A 16756-nucleotide genomic window follows, 5' to 3' on the forward strand; every position below is an offset into this window, starting at 1 on the left:
TAGGCACAAAGCCCACTAAGTAATTTTGAGCCAGACACTCCCTCTCAGCCCTAGAAAGTAAACAATGACAAAGTACTTCTGAAAATCTTGTCAATAAAAGTGCAGGACTAAGTACAAGCAGTCACTGAATATCAAAACTGACTTGAAGGCACAAAAGTGGCACTTGGCTGCAGATTTGCTAATATATTCTGGGTAGAAGCTGGTACCATCCTTTCTGAAATAACTAGAATAGAATGTGTTTATGTGATTCAGGTTAACAATCTTAAACAGTCAAATAATCAGATAAATGCTCTCAACTGTAATATTAAATAAACAAGGGGAACATAATCTGAACCTCATTCAGAGTTCTGAAAACGCCTAAAAATTCTATCTTTCTTGGAGAAAATGTCACACAGGTGCATTGTGTTGAATAATGTTCTATTTTAATGTAGGAATTGTAACTACTCCCCTGCCTTATGTCTCTTGCAATGGCACCTTTGAAATATGACACACCTTCTCAGCAAGGCGCCTTCAACAGCTCTTCATGCAAAACCTACTATTTCCCACAAAATGTGTGGGCTGCATAATTTCATGTCTCAGCACTTCCTAGTACTGCATTTTTAAAGGAATCTCATGATGGAGCAGTCATCCCAAAGCTGCTTGAAATAGAAATTTGATAGGACTTTGATGTAGCTTTCTAGATGTCTTATAATGTAAGCCAAATCTCAGCTTGCAAGAGACTCAACATGGGAGTGTAGGTCAAAAGTGGGACTCATCCTTGATAAACTAATGGTAATCTAATCCATTATTCTGGTTTTTATGCTGGCCAATCATATGTTTCTGAGAAAAATAAAAATAAAACACAATGATAGTACATTAGGTTACATTGTGACTTACAACAGTTCATTTAGCGACTATTCAAAGTTACAACAGCACTGACAAAGAATGACTTACGGCCATTTTTCACACTTATCACCATTGCAGCATCCCTATGGTCACGTAATCAAAATTCAGACCCTTGGCAACTGACTCACATTTATGACAGTTGCAGTGTCCTTGGGATCATATGATCACCTTTTGTGACTTTCTGACAAGCAAAGTCAATGGGGAGGTGAGATTCACTTAACAACCATGTTACTAAACAACTGCAGTGATTCACTTAGTAACTGTGGCAAGAAAGGTTGTAAAATGGGGCAAAATTCATTTAATAAATGTCTTACTGAGCAGCAGAAATTTTGGGCTCATTTTTGTTTGTACGTTGAGAACTACCTGCAATCTTGTCCTTTGACCAATGTGCCATATGGTCTCCAGATATTTGAAAAGGAATATAGACATTATCCCCAGTAGCCAGTGCTTTTTTTGTAAAAGAAAAAGGTGCCGGAACTCACATATGTCATACAACCCGCCTTGCCTACCCTACAAGGTTCCATCCAAAAAAGGTGCCAGAACTCCGTTCTGAGCGTTCTATGAGAAAAAAGCCCTGCCAGTAGCTATTTATGTATCTGTCCCACACAGATTAAATTCAGCCACTTCTCAGAGCATGCAGATCACTGCTTAACTTTTTGGACCTGAATATACTTTCATAATTTAATCTATGTAGGAAGAGAGCTCTTTATAATATCCCAAAATCAGAAGGGCGCTTGTATGAGAAGTCTGATGCATCTTGATGACATTAGCTGCAGCTTACAAAAGATACTGCTCTGTAATAAAATTTGCTTGTCACAAAAAGTGCTACCAGATTGCTTTTGGTAATCTAATCTAATATTATTGTTGAAAAGGAAAATATGTGCATCAGAGGGACTTGGTAAATGTGTTATTCATCTATATCCAAGAAAATCTTTTGGAGGAAGACAGATAAAATAAACAGAGGGAATATTTCACATACAATTCTGAGAAGCTGAAAATCTGATGATCTGTACATAGTTTGGACCAGCTTTCACAATCTCTTGACAATGGACATTGGCCACAAGCCATACTGGCTCGGGCTGAATCCCAAAACATTTGGATGGTTACTTAGTTGGCTATAGGTTGGCTCATCTATGTTGTATAGGTGGGTGGCCGTTTGCTTTTATAGCTGAATAAATAAGTTGTTATAGAGACAATCCTTGACAACTGAGACCAGAATTTCCATTGTTAAGCAGGGTGATTGTTAAGTGAATCATACCAAATTTTATGACCTTTTTTGCCATGGTTGTTAAATGAATCAGCGTACTTCTTAAGTGTATCATGCTATCCTTAAGCCAATCTGGCTTCCCCCATTGACTTTGCTTGTCAGAAGCCAGCTGGGAAGGCTGCAAATGGTGATCACAGGATGCTTAAACACAGGCCAGTTGCCATGAACCCAAATTTTGATCACATAACCATAGGGATTCTGCAAGGAATTCTTAAACTGATCAATGTTTTTTCAAGCCAACTTCTGTATTCACTTGCTTTTCTTTTCCCGCAGGTCTGCTTTTTTATTTTTTTTCTTTTATCTTTATTCATCGAATGCAGTCTTTTTCTCTTTGCAGCCTGCTTACCCTCACCCCCTCTGTTTCATGTTAGGCTGATAAATCCAGAGTCAACTTTTTTTCCTCAAAAATATATGGAGTGGGGAAAAGTTTACCCATCGGAGAATTCCAGAAGTATGAAGAAGAAGGGAATTTGGGCTGCTATAGCATTCAAAGCAGCTTCTTTGTTTGATTTATGCAAACAGGGAAATCCTGCTCTTTCAGGCATAGACTTTCTCCTCATCTTTTCTTGCTTTGATCAGACCACTAATCTATTCTTAGGCCAGTCTTTGCCATTTAGGACGTTGAACCTCCAACCAGCCCTTTTTAAATTCTTAGGACACAGAACGTAGAATAACAGAGTTGTAAACTACCTTGGAGGTCTTCTTATCCAACCCCTTGTTTGAATAGGAGACACTATACCATTTCAGATAAATGGCTGTCCAGTCTCTTCTTAAAAGCCTCCAGTGATGGAGCACCTACAACTTCTGAAGGCAAGCCCTTCCACTGGTTAATTATTCTCACTGTCAGAAAGTGTCTTCTTAGTTCTAAATTGCTTCTCTCCTTGGTTAGTTTCCATCCATTACTTCTTGTTGTGTCTCCTGGTGCTTTGGAAAATAGGTTGACCCCCATTTCTTTGTGCCAGCCCCTCAAATATTGGAACACTGCTATCATGTCACCCCTTCTTTTCATTGGACTAGTTATTCCCAATTCCTGCAACCATTCTTCATATGTTTTAGCCTCCAGTCCCCTAATCATCTTTGTTGCTCTCCTCTGCACTCCTTCCAGAGTCTCAACATTTTTTTATATCGTGGTGAGCAAAACTAGATGTAATATTCCAAGTATGGTCTTACTAAAGCTTTATAAAGCAATACTAATACTTCACTCGATCTTGATTCTATCCCTCTATTAATGTAGCCTAGGATTGCATTGGCTTTGGCTGCTGCATACATCTTATCTCTCTTCCTTACAGCAAAAGTCTTCTTTGACTCCCCATGGCCTTGTATTGAGAGGAAGTAAAGCTGAAAGTTACTTCCAGTAATACTTTTCAGCCATGTGAGATGAAGGTACAGTGGATACGTCTGGTAGATTTTGTAGTATCCCAAACAAAACAGAGAATGCTAGCAAAAACAACCCACAGTGCTGTAAATGGAGTGGAATAATAAAGATAATCTTGAATTTTAATATGGGAACTGGAGCCAGTATTTGAAGAATGCCAAAGGAATGGAAGAACAGACCAATTAAAAATCATTAGGGAATGGCTTTATATGAGCAACACAGAAGATACTATTAACCATTACAATCAGCTCCCACCACAATGGTGGTTAATTAAACTTATACTTCTCGAAGTAACATAGGACCAAATTATTTGAAGGAGCATTTCCTGTACATGAGTTTGTGAATTTGAATTTGTCTTCGTAACTTGGGTTCTTTTGTCCCACAGAAAAGCTGACTGTATGAAAAACAGGTTTTCTGTCATGGTATCCCAACTATAGGTAGTCCTCGACTTACAACCACAATTGATCCTAAAATTACTGTTGCTAAAGGAAACAGTTAATAACTCAATTGTCAAATGAGTTATGCTCCAGTTTATGACCTTTCTTGACACAATTGTTAAGTGAATCACTGCAGTTGTTAATAATAATAATAATAATAATATTTGCATTTGTATACCGCCCTTTCCCTGAGGACTCAGGGCGGTTTACAGGGAATTAAAATCGAAACATACAAAAGTTAAAACCAATTAAAAAAGCATTAAATTCACCCTGTAGATTAAAACCCCAGTTAAAATTTTCTCCTCAGCCTGGGCCCGAGAGCTCAAAGAGCCAGGTCTTCAGGCCCCGGCGGAATGATCGGAGGTCAGGAGCAGTCCTCAGCTCTACCGGCAGCTGGTTCCAGAGGGCAGGCGCTCCCACCGAGAAGGCCCTATCCCTGGGTGTCACCCGCCGGCAATCTCTCACCGGCGGAACCCTGACCAGACCCTCCCTGTGGGAGCGCACTGGGCGAAGGGCGTTTGATGCCGGCAGCAGGTGTTCCCTCAAATAACCCGGACCCAGGCCATGTAGGGCTTTATAGGTGATAACCAGCACCTTGAATTTCACCCGGAGGGCAACCGGAAGCCAATGCAGCTCGCGGAGTAGAGGTGTTACATGGGAGTATCGGGAAACCCCCATTACAACTCGCGCGGCCGCATTCTGCACCAGTTGAAGCCTCCGAGTGGTCTTCAAGGGCAGCCCCATGTAGAGAGCGTTGCAGTAGTCCAGACGGGAGGTCACAAGCGCATGAGTGACTGTGCGTAGGGCGTCTCGGTCCAGATAGGGGCGCAACTGGCGCACCAGGCGAACCTGTGCAAAAGCCCCCCTGGTCACGGCTCCTATGTGATCTTCAAAATTGAGCCGTGAATCCAGGAGGACGCCCAAGTTGCGAGCCCTATCAACGGGGGGTAACACCTCACCCCCCATCGTTAGAGGTGGAATAACTTGGTTAACCCGAGACGCCGATATGCACAGCCACTCAGTCTTGGCGGGATTGAGACGAAGCCTGTTTCTCCCCATCCAGACCTGAACCGCCTCCAGGCACCGGGACATCACGGAGAGGGCATCACTGGGTTGGTTCGGGGTGGAAAGAAAAAGTTGGGTATCATCAGCGTACTGGTGATACCCCACCCCAAAACCACGAATGATCTCGCCCAGCGGCTTCATGTAGATGTTGAACAGGAGGGGCGAGAGAACCGACCCCTGAGGGACTCCACAAATGAGAGACCTCGGGGCGGATCTCTGCCCTCCTGTCAACACCGACTGCGAGCGGCCCCGGAGGTAGGAGGAGAACCACCGTAAAACGGTGCCTCCCACTCCCAGCCCCCTGAGACGCCGCAGCAGGATACCATGGTCGATGGTATCGAAAGCCGCTGAGAGGTCTAATAGGACCAGGACAGAGGAGCAACCCCTGTCCCTAGCCCTCCAGAGATCATTCACCAGCGCGACCAATGCCGTCTCCGTGCTGTGTCCAGGCCTGAAGCCCGATTGGTACGGGTCCAGATAATCAGTTTCCTCCAGGAACAGAGGGAGCTGATGCGCCACCACACTCTCAACAACCTTCGCCAGGAAGCGAAGGTTGGAGACTGGACGATAGTTGTTTAAAACAGCCGGGTCCAAAGCAGGCTTCTTGAGGAGGGGTCTCACCACCGCCTCCTTCAAGGCGGCAGGGAAGACACCCTCCTTCAAAGAAGCAGTTATTACTGCATGGAACCAGCCTCGTGTTCCCTCCCGAGCCGCATAAGCTAGCCAGGAGGGGCACGGATCCAACAAACAGGTGGTGGAGCTCAGTCTCCCCATGATCCTGTCCACATCATCAGGGGAAACAGGGTCGAACTCAGTCCAGATAACGTGCTCAAGACCGCCTGATTCCTCCACATCAGACTCTGCCCAGTCAGAGTCCAAGCCGGTCCGGATCCGAGCGATTTTGTCCGTCAGATGATGACTAAACTCCTCGGCTCGTCCCTGCAAGGGATCCTCCCTCACCTCCTGGTTAAGGAGGGAGCGAGTCACCCTAAACAGGGCGGCCGGGCGATTATCTGCGGACGCGATAAGGGCGGCAAAGTAGTTAGACTTCGCCGTCCTTATCGCCGCAAGATAAGACCTTATGAAGGTTCTTAACTGCAATCGGTCGGGTTCGGATCGGCTGGATCTCCAACCGCTCTCTAGACCTCGTCTCCGACGCTTCATCTCCCGGAGCTCCACAGAGAACCATGGAGCCCAACGGGATCTGCGCCGAGTCAGAGGTCGCATGGGTACAACACAGTCGAGTGCCCTGGTGGCAGCCGTTTCCCAGGCCTCCACCAGAGCATCGACTGGGCTGTGGGTAAGGGTGATAGGTATCGGCCCAAGCGCCCTCTGGAACCGGTCCGGGTCCATTAGGCGCCTGGGGCGGAACCACCTGGTCGGTTCCGCCGCCCAGCGGCGGGGGATGGCATGACGGAAAACCAGCCTCAGGAGGTAATGATCTGACCATGACAGAGGGGTGATGGACGGAGAACCCCCTCCCAGATCATCCAACCATTGTCCAGACAGGAACACCAGGTCGAGAGTATGATCCCCCTCGTGAGTAGGGCCCTCAATAACCTGGGTCAGGCCCATGGCTGTCATGGAAGCCATGAACTCCCGAGCTAACTCCGACGACCCCCCCAGTGATGGCAGGTTGAAGTCACCCAGGACTATAAGCCTGGGGAACTCCACCGCCAACCCTGAGAGGGTGTCGAGCAGCTCAGGCAGGGCTGTTGCCACACAGCTGGGCGCCAGGTATGTGAGCAACAAGCCCAGCTGAACCCGAGGACCACATCTCAAGAGGAGGGATTCACTCCCGGCCATCTGGACAATGGTGGCCTCCCGAGGACACAAAGTCTCCCGAATAACCACTGCCACCCCACCACCCCTGCCCTGAGCCCGTGGCTGGTGCAGCACCCGGAAACCTGGCGGGCATAACTCGGTGAGAGGCACCCCTCCCTCCGAACCCAACCAAGTTTCCGTGATGCACGCTAGATCCGCACATTCCTCCTCGATCAGGTCACGGATGAGGGGAGCTTTGTTAACTACGGATCTAGCGTTAAAATAGACCAACCTGAGCTCAGGGGCCTGATCACCCTCATCCCCGGGTAGGAGGGTGCTAACCGGAGGGTCGGAGCGCGCCACCGCTCGGAGATAGCGGGGGCGCGATCCCAGATGTTGATATGGCCCTCCGCGCAAACACCTGCTGCCATACCCTATCGCCGTGGGGATTCGATGCCCCACCCCCACATTCCCAGCGCCAGCAGCCACCTCCCCCGACCCCGTCCCGTCGGGACCTCTAACAGGTCCAGACTGAGTGCCGGTTATAGATTCCTTCCCCACCCTCCCCCTCCCTAACCTCTTAAAATAACCGGCTAAGAATCTTATCAGGGGCCTCTTAGCGCGTCTTAACTCGAGGCCCCTGTCCAAGCCCAACCACCTCTCGGAGTCCCAAAGCTTGGACCCGTCATTAAGGGGAGTATGGAAACAGGCGACAGGTCGCGCCCATGAGGCAGGAACCGCCCTAAGGGCATACAAGTCCGCTTCGGAATAACGATAAATCATATTGCGCTCGAATAGTCTCTCAGGGCCGATGTTGCAAATATATCAAGAGGATTGCTCGTTGATGGTACATAGATGGAAAAAGAAAAAGTCCAGTGGGCGTATCTCTCAATCTGCAGAGCCATCTCAGCTCTCACCTGAGATGGAAATCCAGAAGACAACCTCAGCCGTCCTCTCACTCCGGCTGAGGCATCTGACTGGAGCAGAGAGAGAAAAAGGGGATCCTGAGCCAGGCCCACCCCAACTGGTCTCTCACACCAGTGAGGTGGACGCTGACAAGTCCAAAACCGTCCTCCCACCACGGTTCGGTCCCGTCCACATTAGACTATCAATAGGGAGATAAGGTAGTGACATGGTTGTTAAGAGAATCTGGCTTCTTCATTGACTTTGCTTGTCAGAAGGTCACAAAAGGGGAGGGTTGAAATGAGGGGTCCTTGGTGCTCTCTGAGCTTGCTTGTTGCAGACGTTTCATTACTCTAACTGGGTAACATCATCAGTGCTAGTAAGGAGGTGCTGTTTGCTGTCAGTTTATATTCTGGTGTCTTGCCTGTCTGTGTGGGTGGGGGTGGTCTTAGGGATTCTTAGTTGTACTGTTTACTAATGGCTCTTTAGCAGTTTCTTGATTGGGGTATTGCTTACTTGATTGTTGGTCTGAAGGTGACCTTGGAGTTAATCTATGCTGATCTTGGTGGAGCAGTGGGCTAATGCCTCCTTAAGTAACACCAGCTGCCTGCAATTAGTGCAGGTTTGCATCCCACCAGGCTCAAGGTTGACTCAGCCTTCCATCCTTCCGAGGTAGGTAAAATGAGGACCCAGATTGTTGGGGGCAATAAGCTGACTTTGTAATAATGCCGCTTGGGGTGTGTGTGAAAGCCCTAATAAGCAGGCATATAGATAGAATGAAGGCTACTGCTAAGCTTGTAAGCCGCCCTGAGTCTTCGGAGAAGGGCGGGATATAAATGGAATTAAAAATAAATAAATAAATCTGAGTGCTGATTACTGGTGGGATCTTTTTCTGTTTTGGGCTGGTTGATTGTCTCTTTTGCATAGTCTATAGATGTTGTTATGTCTATGTCTATGGATGATTGATTTGTCAGAGTGACAGAAATTCTAGAAATTCCCTGGCACTTTTGGATTTCTAATCCCCACAATTTTGAATGGGGCCTCTAGAGAGTTTCCAAAAATTGCTCAGGAACTATTTTTGTAATGTGACAGTAGGCAAACATTATAAAATATACAAGGATTAAGTTATTAGATCTACGGAAAGCAGCCTTGATACAATTCAGACTGGAAATCTAAGACTCAAAGGTGATACAGTTCAGTTCAAGTACGCACTTCAAGGTTTGAGGGCAAACCAATTAAACTTCAGCCACTCTGAGATGTGAAAAAGAAAAGGAAATTGCCCATCAGTTATAATGAGGAAGCATTAAAATTCATGCAGCTATTTTTATTTGTAGAGTGGTTTATAAATAACAAGGAGGGTAATTTAGAGGAGACCAATTCAGCCACATTTCAGTAAGATATCTTCACTATAATAGTTGCACTACATCTTTATTTAGAAAGAGGTAACTGGGTGAAAAAAAAAGGTGAGAGCAGATATGAAATAATGAAGAAAGTGTCCTGCTTCCACTGAAACATAAGTTCTTTTTCCTTAGTTCTCCATTTGCTTTTCTGCCTCTGATCATTGGTAGGTTCCAGAAGGGTTGGAATGGTTGCTGTTGACCTTGGTTTCTCTTAAGAATGACCCCTTACCACCAGAGAAATCTTAGACCTGCAGGTCTCTTCGGGATCCCAAAGATGCTTTTTTAAAAAGGCAACTGGACTTTCTTTATTTTCTCTTGAGGGCATTTTGCTTCTCACCCAAAAGGCTTCTTCAGTTCTGACTGAATGGTGGAGAAGAAAGGATTTATATTCCATGCAGTCATCTGGTTGTTAGCACTCTCTCTGAGAGTCATCGAGGCCACTTGGATGTTTATCTCTGCCCTCAGGGTCACCTGAACAGTGCAAATGTGTGTGGACCCTTTTTGGAATGGCTGAAAGGACTGTGTTGTAAACAGCAGAGAGGTGATGTCATTTCCTCTCCCCTGAAGAAGTTTCTTGGATGAGAAGCAAAACATCTTCAAGAAAATACAGTTGCCTTTTGAAAAAGCACCTTTGGGACAACCATGACCTGGATGACTGAGAATCTCCATAGACATCTTTTTGGGATGACCCTAGAACATTGCACTTTGACTTTGTCTTTCAGGGTAGCATATCTTTGCTTCCTCTGATTTCTGGCATATACAGTAGTTTCGGCAGAACATATTGGAAAAACCTGTCTCCTGAGCATGACTTCTTCCTGACATGACTGTGGCTTCCTGGCTATAGTTTGTAGAAACACAAAAGTAGTGTATGGTGAGACACAATGCCACAGAGATAGTCAGTTCACAAAAAAAGAAAGTTAATGTTAAGCTTTGCTAGTCCTATTTGTATTAGAATTAAATGCTTCGTCTAGTATCTGTTAAGAGTCAGCCTGGCATCCATTCATTATTGTTGAGAGCAGTGCTTTTTTTGTAAAAGAAAAAAGGTGCTAGAACTGACACATGTCATACAACCGGCCTTGCCTACCCTACAATGTTCCATCCAAAAAAGGTGCCGGAACTCCGTTCTGAGCGTTCTATGACAAAAAAAGCCCTGGTTGAGAGACTTAAACCTATCCCAGTTATGGAAAATATAAAGATTAGACCCAAGACCTAACTGGATTTGCCTGAGCCCACAATCAGAGTACTGATAGTTTAGCTAAATTCCTAATTATATTCATAGAATCAACAGAGATGTATTGTATTATCCCCAAAGAGTACCATATTAAAGTTGTTGGCTGGACACATCAAAGAGATTAAGGAGAATTAAGTCCAAACAATGTTAGCCTTACTACCTCTGATGGGCTGATAGTTTATCAAAGTGATAAAATGTGCCATTCATGTCAATGTCAGTCAGGTCATCACATCACACATTCTGTGCATTATTTATAAAATGTGCCAAGCTATTAAAATCATACTTCCTCTACCTAAGATTGGTTTACCCCGCTTATATCTTGCCTTGACATATTAAACACCCTTATGGAGATTGATATGCTTCCGTTACGTGATGTTGTTTTTCTGCCTCTACCATTTAACTGTTATAGGTTTAATGACTGCAGAAGCACACATTTAATCACTTAGCCACAGCGATATTCACTGTTCCCAATAGCCCTCACTCATTGGATAGCACCAAGGGATGCTTACTTCTGTGCTTCCTTTCAGACAATCGTGGATTTCTCTCATTCAAGAGAACAACCATTGCCATTCTTGGAGGAACCGTGCTGGAGCAGTGGTTAGAATACAGTATTGCAGGCTAATTCTGCCAAATGCCAAAGTTCGATCCTGACTGGCTCAAGGTTGACTCAGCCTTCCATCCTTCCGAGGTTGGTAAAATGAGGACCCAGACTGTTGGGGCAATGTGCTGACTGGGCAAACTGCTTAGAGAGGACTGCAAAGCACTATGAAATGATGTATAAGACTAAGTGCTATTGTTATTGTTCTGAGAAGAATCTTTCCAGTGGAATGAACAAAGTGCTGCAAAAAATGGCTGCTTTGTTCTGCTGGCTTACAGGGCTATTAATGTGTGTTGTAGGAATGAAGTCTATGTCTTTATGGGAACAAGTGGGTTATATAGAACTGAACAACACTTCCATTTGAAAGCATGTAAAGGTGTCTCATTCTTAGGAAGGATAGAATTTTATGCTATTCACATGTCTAGTAAGGCATGTTACTATACACTGTCAGAAAAAAATTGTAGGAAGCTGGAATTGTAGAGCTGGAATTTGTGATAATTAAATCCCAGGGAATGGGGAGAAGGGAGGTACTGATTTGTGCAACATTCCCTTGACTTCAGGGCAATTTCTTACTACATTGGATGCAAACTAGTTATGCATACCAGATTTAGAAAAAGAATGTGCCTTTCACCATTTTGAATCAAATTTGGATCTTCTTAAAGCAAGAAACAAATAAGAAATACTAATACTCGTATAAATACTAAGCCCGAAGGACCTTTTTTTTTGGTTTTCTATCTCTGCAAACTAGGGTCCGTGATATGAATCCAGGCAATTGTCACTTCCATAATAGAGCAAAAGTTTAGTATGAAATGGGAATCCAGCCAGTACCTTGATAAAAACTGCAATATTTTCCTCAAGATTCTCCCAAGACTCAAATGTTGTTTCCTACCTAATAACTTTCCAGTTATGCCTGTTCTGAAACTGCTAAAATTATGCAGATTTAATTCCCAAGCTTGTAGTGGCAGGAAATTACATTTTTATTCTCCCATTTTTTAAAAGGCACTGAATGGAAGAAAATCTAGTTCTCAGAATTTTTGCTGGAACATTTCTATGAAATATGTCCTTCTAAAATTATATTTGGCATGGTGGGGGAAGTGGTGAATCTTTTTTGAAACTTCCAAATTATAACCACATGTGTGTAAATCTATATATTATATTCTGAATGTGTATTGGGACATTGCATGTCTATGGAGATTCTCAGTCATCCAGGTCATGGTTGTCCCAAAGGTGATTTTTCAGGAAGCAACTGGACTTTCTTGATTTTCTTTGAAGATTATTATTATTATTAATAATAATAATAATAATAATAATAATAATAATAATAATAATAATAATAATAATAATAATAATAATATAAAGTTGGAAGGGACCTTGGAGGTCATCTAGTCCAACCCCCTGCTCAGGCAGGAAACCCTATACCATTTCAGGCAAATGGCTGTCCAGTCTCTTCTTAAAAACCTCCAGTGATGGAGCATTCACCACCTCTAGAGGCAGGTTGTTCCACTGTTTAATTGTTCTAACTGTCAGGAAGTTTCTCCTTAGTTCTAGGTTGCTTCTCTCCTTGACTAGTTTCCATCTGTTGCTTCTTGTCCTGCCTTCAGATGCTTTGGAAAATAGCTTGACTCCCTCTTCTTTGTGGCAGCCCCTGAGATATTGGAACACTGCTATCATGTGTTCTCATCGAAGACCATGACCTGGATGTCTGAGAATCTCCATAGATATTTAGCTATGCACTTTGGGATGAACACCTTTCGAATGGCATGGGAGTATGAACGGATTTCCAGAAAACATTGCAGACTACAGGAGCCATTTGCGCTTCTGTTTGAGATGCAGGCAACACAGACTCATCCCAAACATCCTGTGCCTGTCTTCAACAGTGAAAGGACACAGGACAGAAAACAAGAAGCAAACCCATTAGGAAAAGATTCAGCATCTGCATTTAAAAAAAGAAAGGCCACTTTTTTGAAGACAGTGAAGTCCACATTTTGGACAGAGAGGACCGATGGTTTGAAAGAGGTGTCAAAGAGGCCATCTATGCCAAAACTGAGCGGAGGAGGAGGGATATGACATCATCTATCTCCAGTCTACAACACAGTCCTTTCAGCAGTTCTAAGACAGTTTCACACCCATTTGCACCACTCATGTGACCTTGAGGACACAGATAAACCTCCAAGCGGCCTGAACGACTCTCTAAAAGAATGCAAATGACCAGCTGTCTGTAAGGAATATAAATCCTCCCATTTCCCACCATCCAGTCAGAGCTGAAGAAACTTCTTGGATGAGAAGCAAAAGGTCTTCAAAGAAAAACAAGAATGTCCAGTTGCCTCCTGAAAAAGCACCGTTGGGTGGTCCATTGCATGTACTTCCTAGTTTGTGGGATTGTGATCAGCAATGTATTAGATTGCACTGTACTTTCTATATTAGCTTGCACAGAATAGCAGTAGCATATATTGGGTAAAACTGGATTGTGGTTGTGTTTTGATGAATGGGCCAAAATCTGTAACTGACCGGTACTGTCCTTAGTGTTTTCAGGAAATACTACATGTAGATGGGTATGACTAAGGCTGTTAGCATACTCTACAGCCTGTGAAAGCTATGAGTACACTGAGATTAGCAAAGATTGTTATCTATGGCAAGAAATTATATAAACCTGGAAATCTAGGATGAACAGGAGGACATTCTGATCCAAACCATGGTATTTATCAAACTTGGATATAAAGTGGCTGGGAAGATATGAAAAACTGTGATTGATAGCCATACTCTTATTCTGATGGACAATAGCATTATAGATGATTAGTATCTGATGATAACGATCCTAAGATTAGAAGAAATCAAATTGTCCCAAAATTTCCCTTTCACTTGGCAGTGGTATAAGAAGAAGAAAGGGAGGGGGAAAATCTTATTAATTTAGCTCTTCATTCAATTTTCCTTCTGCCAGTGTAACTTAGTCCCTTTTTTAGAAGCATCTTCCACCTCCTTGCACCTTCTATTCAACTTTCATCTTGATGGGAAGAAAACCTGAACTGCCATCAGTTACACTAATGGTTGCACTAGGAGTAAATTAGCTAATGGACTCTATTTTAATCCTTCTTGAGTGGAAACAATTACATACAAAATGCAGGATTATAGATCTGATTCTTCCTGTTGTGCTTACACTATAACTGAACAGAACAGAATAACACAGTTGGAAGGGGATCTTCTAGTCCAAATCTCTGCTCATGCAGGAAAGCCTATATCACAGGTCTGCAACCCGCGGCTCCGGAGCCGCATGCAGCTCTTTTAGACGTCTCCTGCGGCTCCCAGTCCTCTGCCATGTACAGTCCAAAAAAAAAAAAAAGTGGGACTAAAAAAGTTCAACCAATCAATTCAAATATGCAGGGTAGGTGCATATCTCGCCTTGGCTCCACTCTTCAGTCAAACCCTGTTCTGCACATGTGCGTATGTACGCGCATGTGCACACATTTTTTGCGGCTCCCAGTTTTTCCTTTTGTGAGGGAACCGGTTCCGAGTGGCTCTTTCACTGTTTCAGGTTGCTGACCCCTGGCCTATATCATTTCAAACAAGTGCCTGTTCAATCTGTTCTTAAAAGATGCCAGTGACGGAGCACTCACAATTTCTGAAGGCAAGCTGTTCCACTGGTTAATTGATCTCACTGTTAAGAAAATTCTCTTTAGTTCTAGGTTGCTTCTCTCCTTGATTAGTTTCTTGTCTTCCCTTCTGGTGTTTTGGAAAATAGATTGACCCCCTCTTCTTTCTGACAGCCCCTCAAATATTGGAACACTGCTATCATGTTTTCCCTACTCCTTCTTTTCACTAGGTTAGACAAACTCAATTCCTAAAACCATTTTTCATATGTTTTAGTCAAGTAAGAGTAAGAACAAGTAAGAGATGGAACTGTTAGGAAAAAGTTGAATGCAATAGAATTGTGATACTTAAGTAGTGTGAATGGTAAATGTCAAACAGATAGGTCCAAGAATGATTGTATGCTAAATGACGTATATTGAATACAAAACTGAGTGACTGGTATAAAAGAAGCACACTAAAGTATTTCTGTAATTTAATGGAAATGTATGAAGACTGAATTACAAAAGGAAGGAAGGGAGGGAGGGAGGGAGGGAGGGAGGAGGGAGGGAAGATGGAATGGAAGACAAAGAAACCTATGGATGGATTTGAAAAAAGGCAATGTAAAAGCAATGGATGGATGTGGTTGAAACAAGAAAGGTTTGTAAGAACAGAAAAACAAAGAAGGATATAGTGATTGTTATTATTAGTGTAACAAATTAGTGTAATTTAGCTATATTTTCCCCCTATCTCAACTTTTCTTTGGCTTAGTATTCATTACTCTGCATTTTACTCCAAAAGAGAATACATTTCTTTTTTTATTTCTTTCTCTCTCACACACGCACATGCTGGCAAGCACAGAGACACAATCCATTCATCCAACTATCTTTTGGGTTTTTTCCACATACAGTAGGTGCAAAGAGCTACAGCGTTTACTAACTAGTTATACTCTTCACTAGTAATAGAAAAACAAAGAAAGCTCTTGTTTGTCTTTTTAACATAGATTCTCATTTGAACTTGAATAGCCTCTGAAGCTATATTTTGCATTGGGTGGCATTTTATTTGAACCACCCTGTTCAATTGCTGTGCCCAATGTACACCTGTATTTACATATTTGTGTAGTCTATTAGTATACTTTTCTCCATTTGTTAAAAACCTTGAAACAATCTGGGCCAGGTTACAAGTAAAAGACAATGGGAAATGGTTGATGAACTGTTTCTTCTGACATCTTTTCCACATTAACCTCCCCAAGATGCTTCTTATCTTAATCATTATCTTTATTTAAAGGTAATGATTGTACTTCATTTATTTTATTAAATTAAATAAACAATTTCCAATCACTCTAGAGAAATATTTTTGAACTCTATTAAGAATAATATGACTCAGTGCAACACCCATAGGTATTATAATGACTTGTCCACTTTATTGATCTTTTTAAAGCTAAATGTACTCTAATTACTGTTCTATTTTATTTCCATTTTACTATGGTAATTGTACTTAAAGGTAAAGGTAAAGGTTCCCCCGCACATGCGTGCTAGTCGTTTCCGACTCTAGGGGCCGGTGCTCATCTCCGTTTCAAAGCCAAAGAGCCAGCGCTTGTTCGAGGACGTCTCCGTGGTCATGTGGCCGGCATGACTAGATGCCAAAGGCACACAGAACGCTGTTACCTTCCCACCGTAGTGGTCCCTATTTTTCTACTTGCATTTTTACATGCTTTCGAACGGCTAGGTTGGCAGAAGCTGGGACAAGTAACAGGCACTCACTCTGTTACACGGCACTCAGAATTCGACCCGCCAAACTGCCGACCTTCTGATCGAGAAGCTCAGCGTCCTAACCCACTGAGCCACCACTTACAACATCTTAATTCAGTTTGGAATGTTAAGAAGAACTAAGGCAGAAACATTCAGAATTCAATTAATTTCAGTAGTATTTAACTGAATTTCCTTTTATTTGGGCTTGGTCTAATGACTAGAACTAATTAGGAAATTAAAATATAAAATAAAAGTATACACATGCACTTGCCCACTATATGTTTTCAGTCAGTGGTGAGGAATCTCCTTACCTTTAATACTAGTTCTCCTATCAGTCCATTCCAAGTCCCATTCTCCAGTGGAAGTCCATATTTCTGATCTGGCGCAACATAAATTTCATATGTGAAGCCAAGGTAAGTAGATAAAGATTCCAGGACATCAATTGAGAAACCCTGATATTTCTTTGTTTTGCCCAAAACATTTTCTGACACCATCACAAACGGTTCCTCCTATACAGAG

The 16756-nt window shown here is 43.2% G+C and overlaps 1 protein-coding gene across 2 annotated transcripts in view; it reads right to left on the minus strand.

Annotated features, from left to right (window-relative positions):
* GRID2 (glutamate ionotropic receptor delta type subunit 2) overlaps positions 1–16756 on the minus strand; it is a 1067823-nt gene that overhangs the window by 242292 nt on the left and 808775 nt on the right. For both annotated transcript variants that reach the window (XM_083367820.1, XM_083367821.1), the window contains exon 10: positions 16549–16746. In XM_083367820.1, the coding sequence (XP_083223946.1) occupies positions 16549–16746 (198 nt within the window). The remainder of the gene's footprint in view (positions 1–16548; positions 16747–16756) is intronic.

This window comes from Vipera ursinii, assembly GCF_947247035.1.
Source record: "Vipera ursinii genome assembly, chromosome: 7".
Lineage (NCBI taxonomy): Eukaryota > Metazoa > Chordata > Lepidosauria > Squamata > Viperidae > Vipera > Vipera ursinii.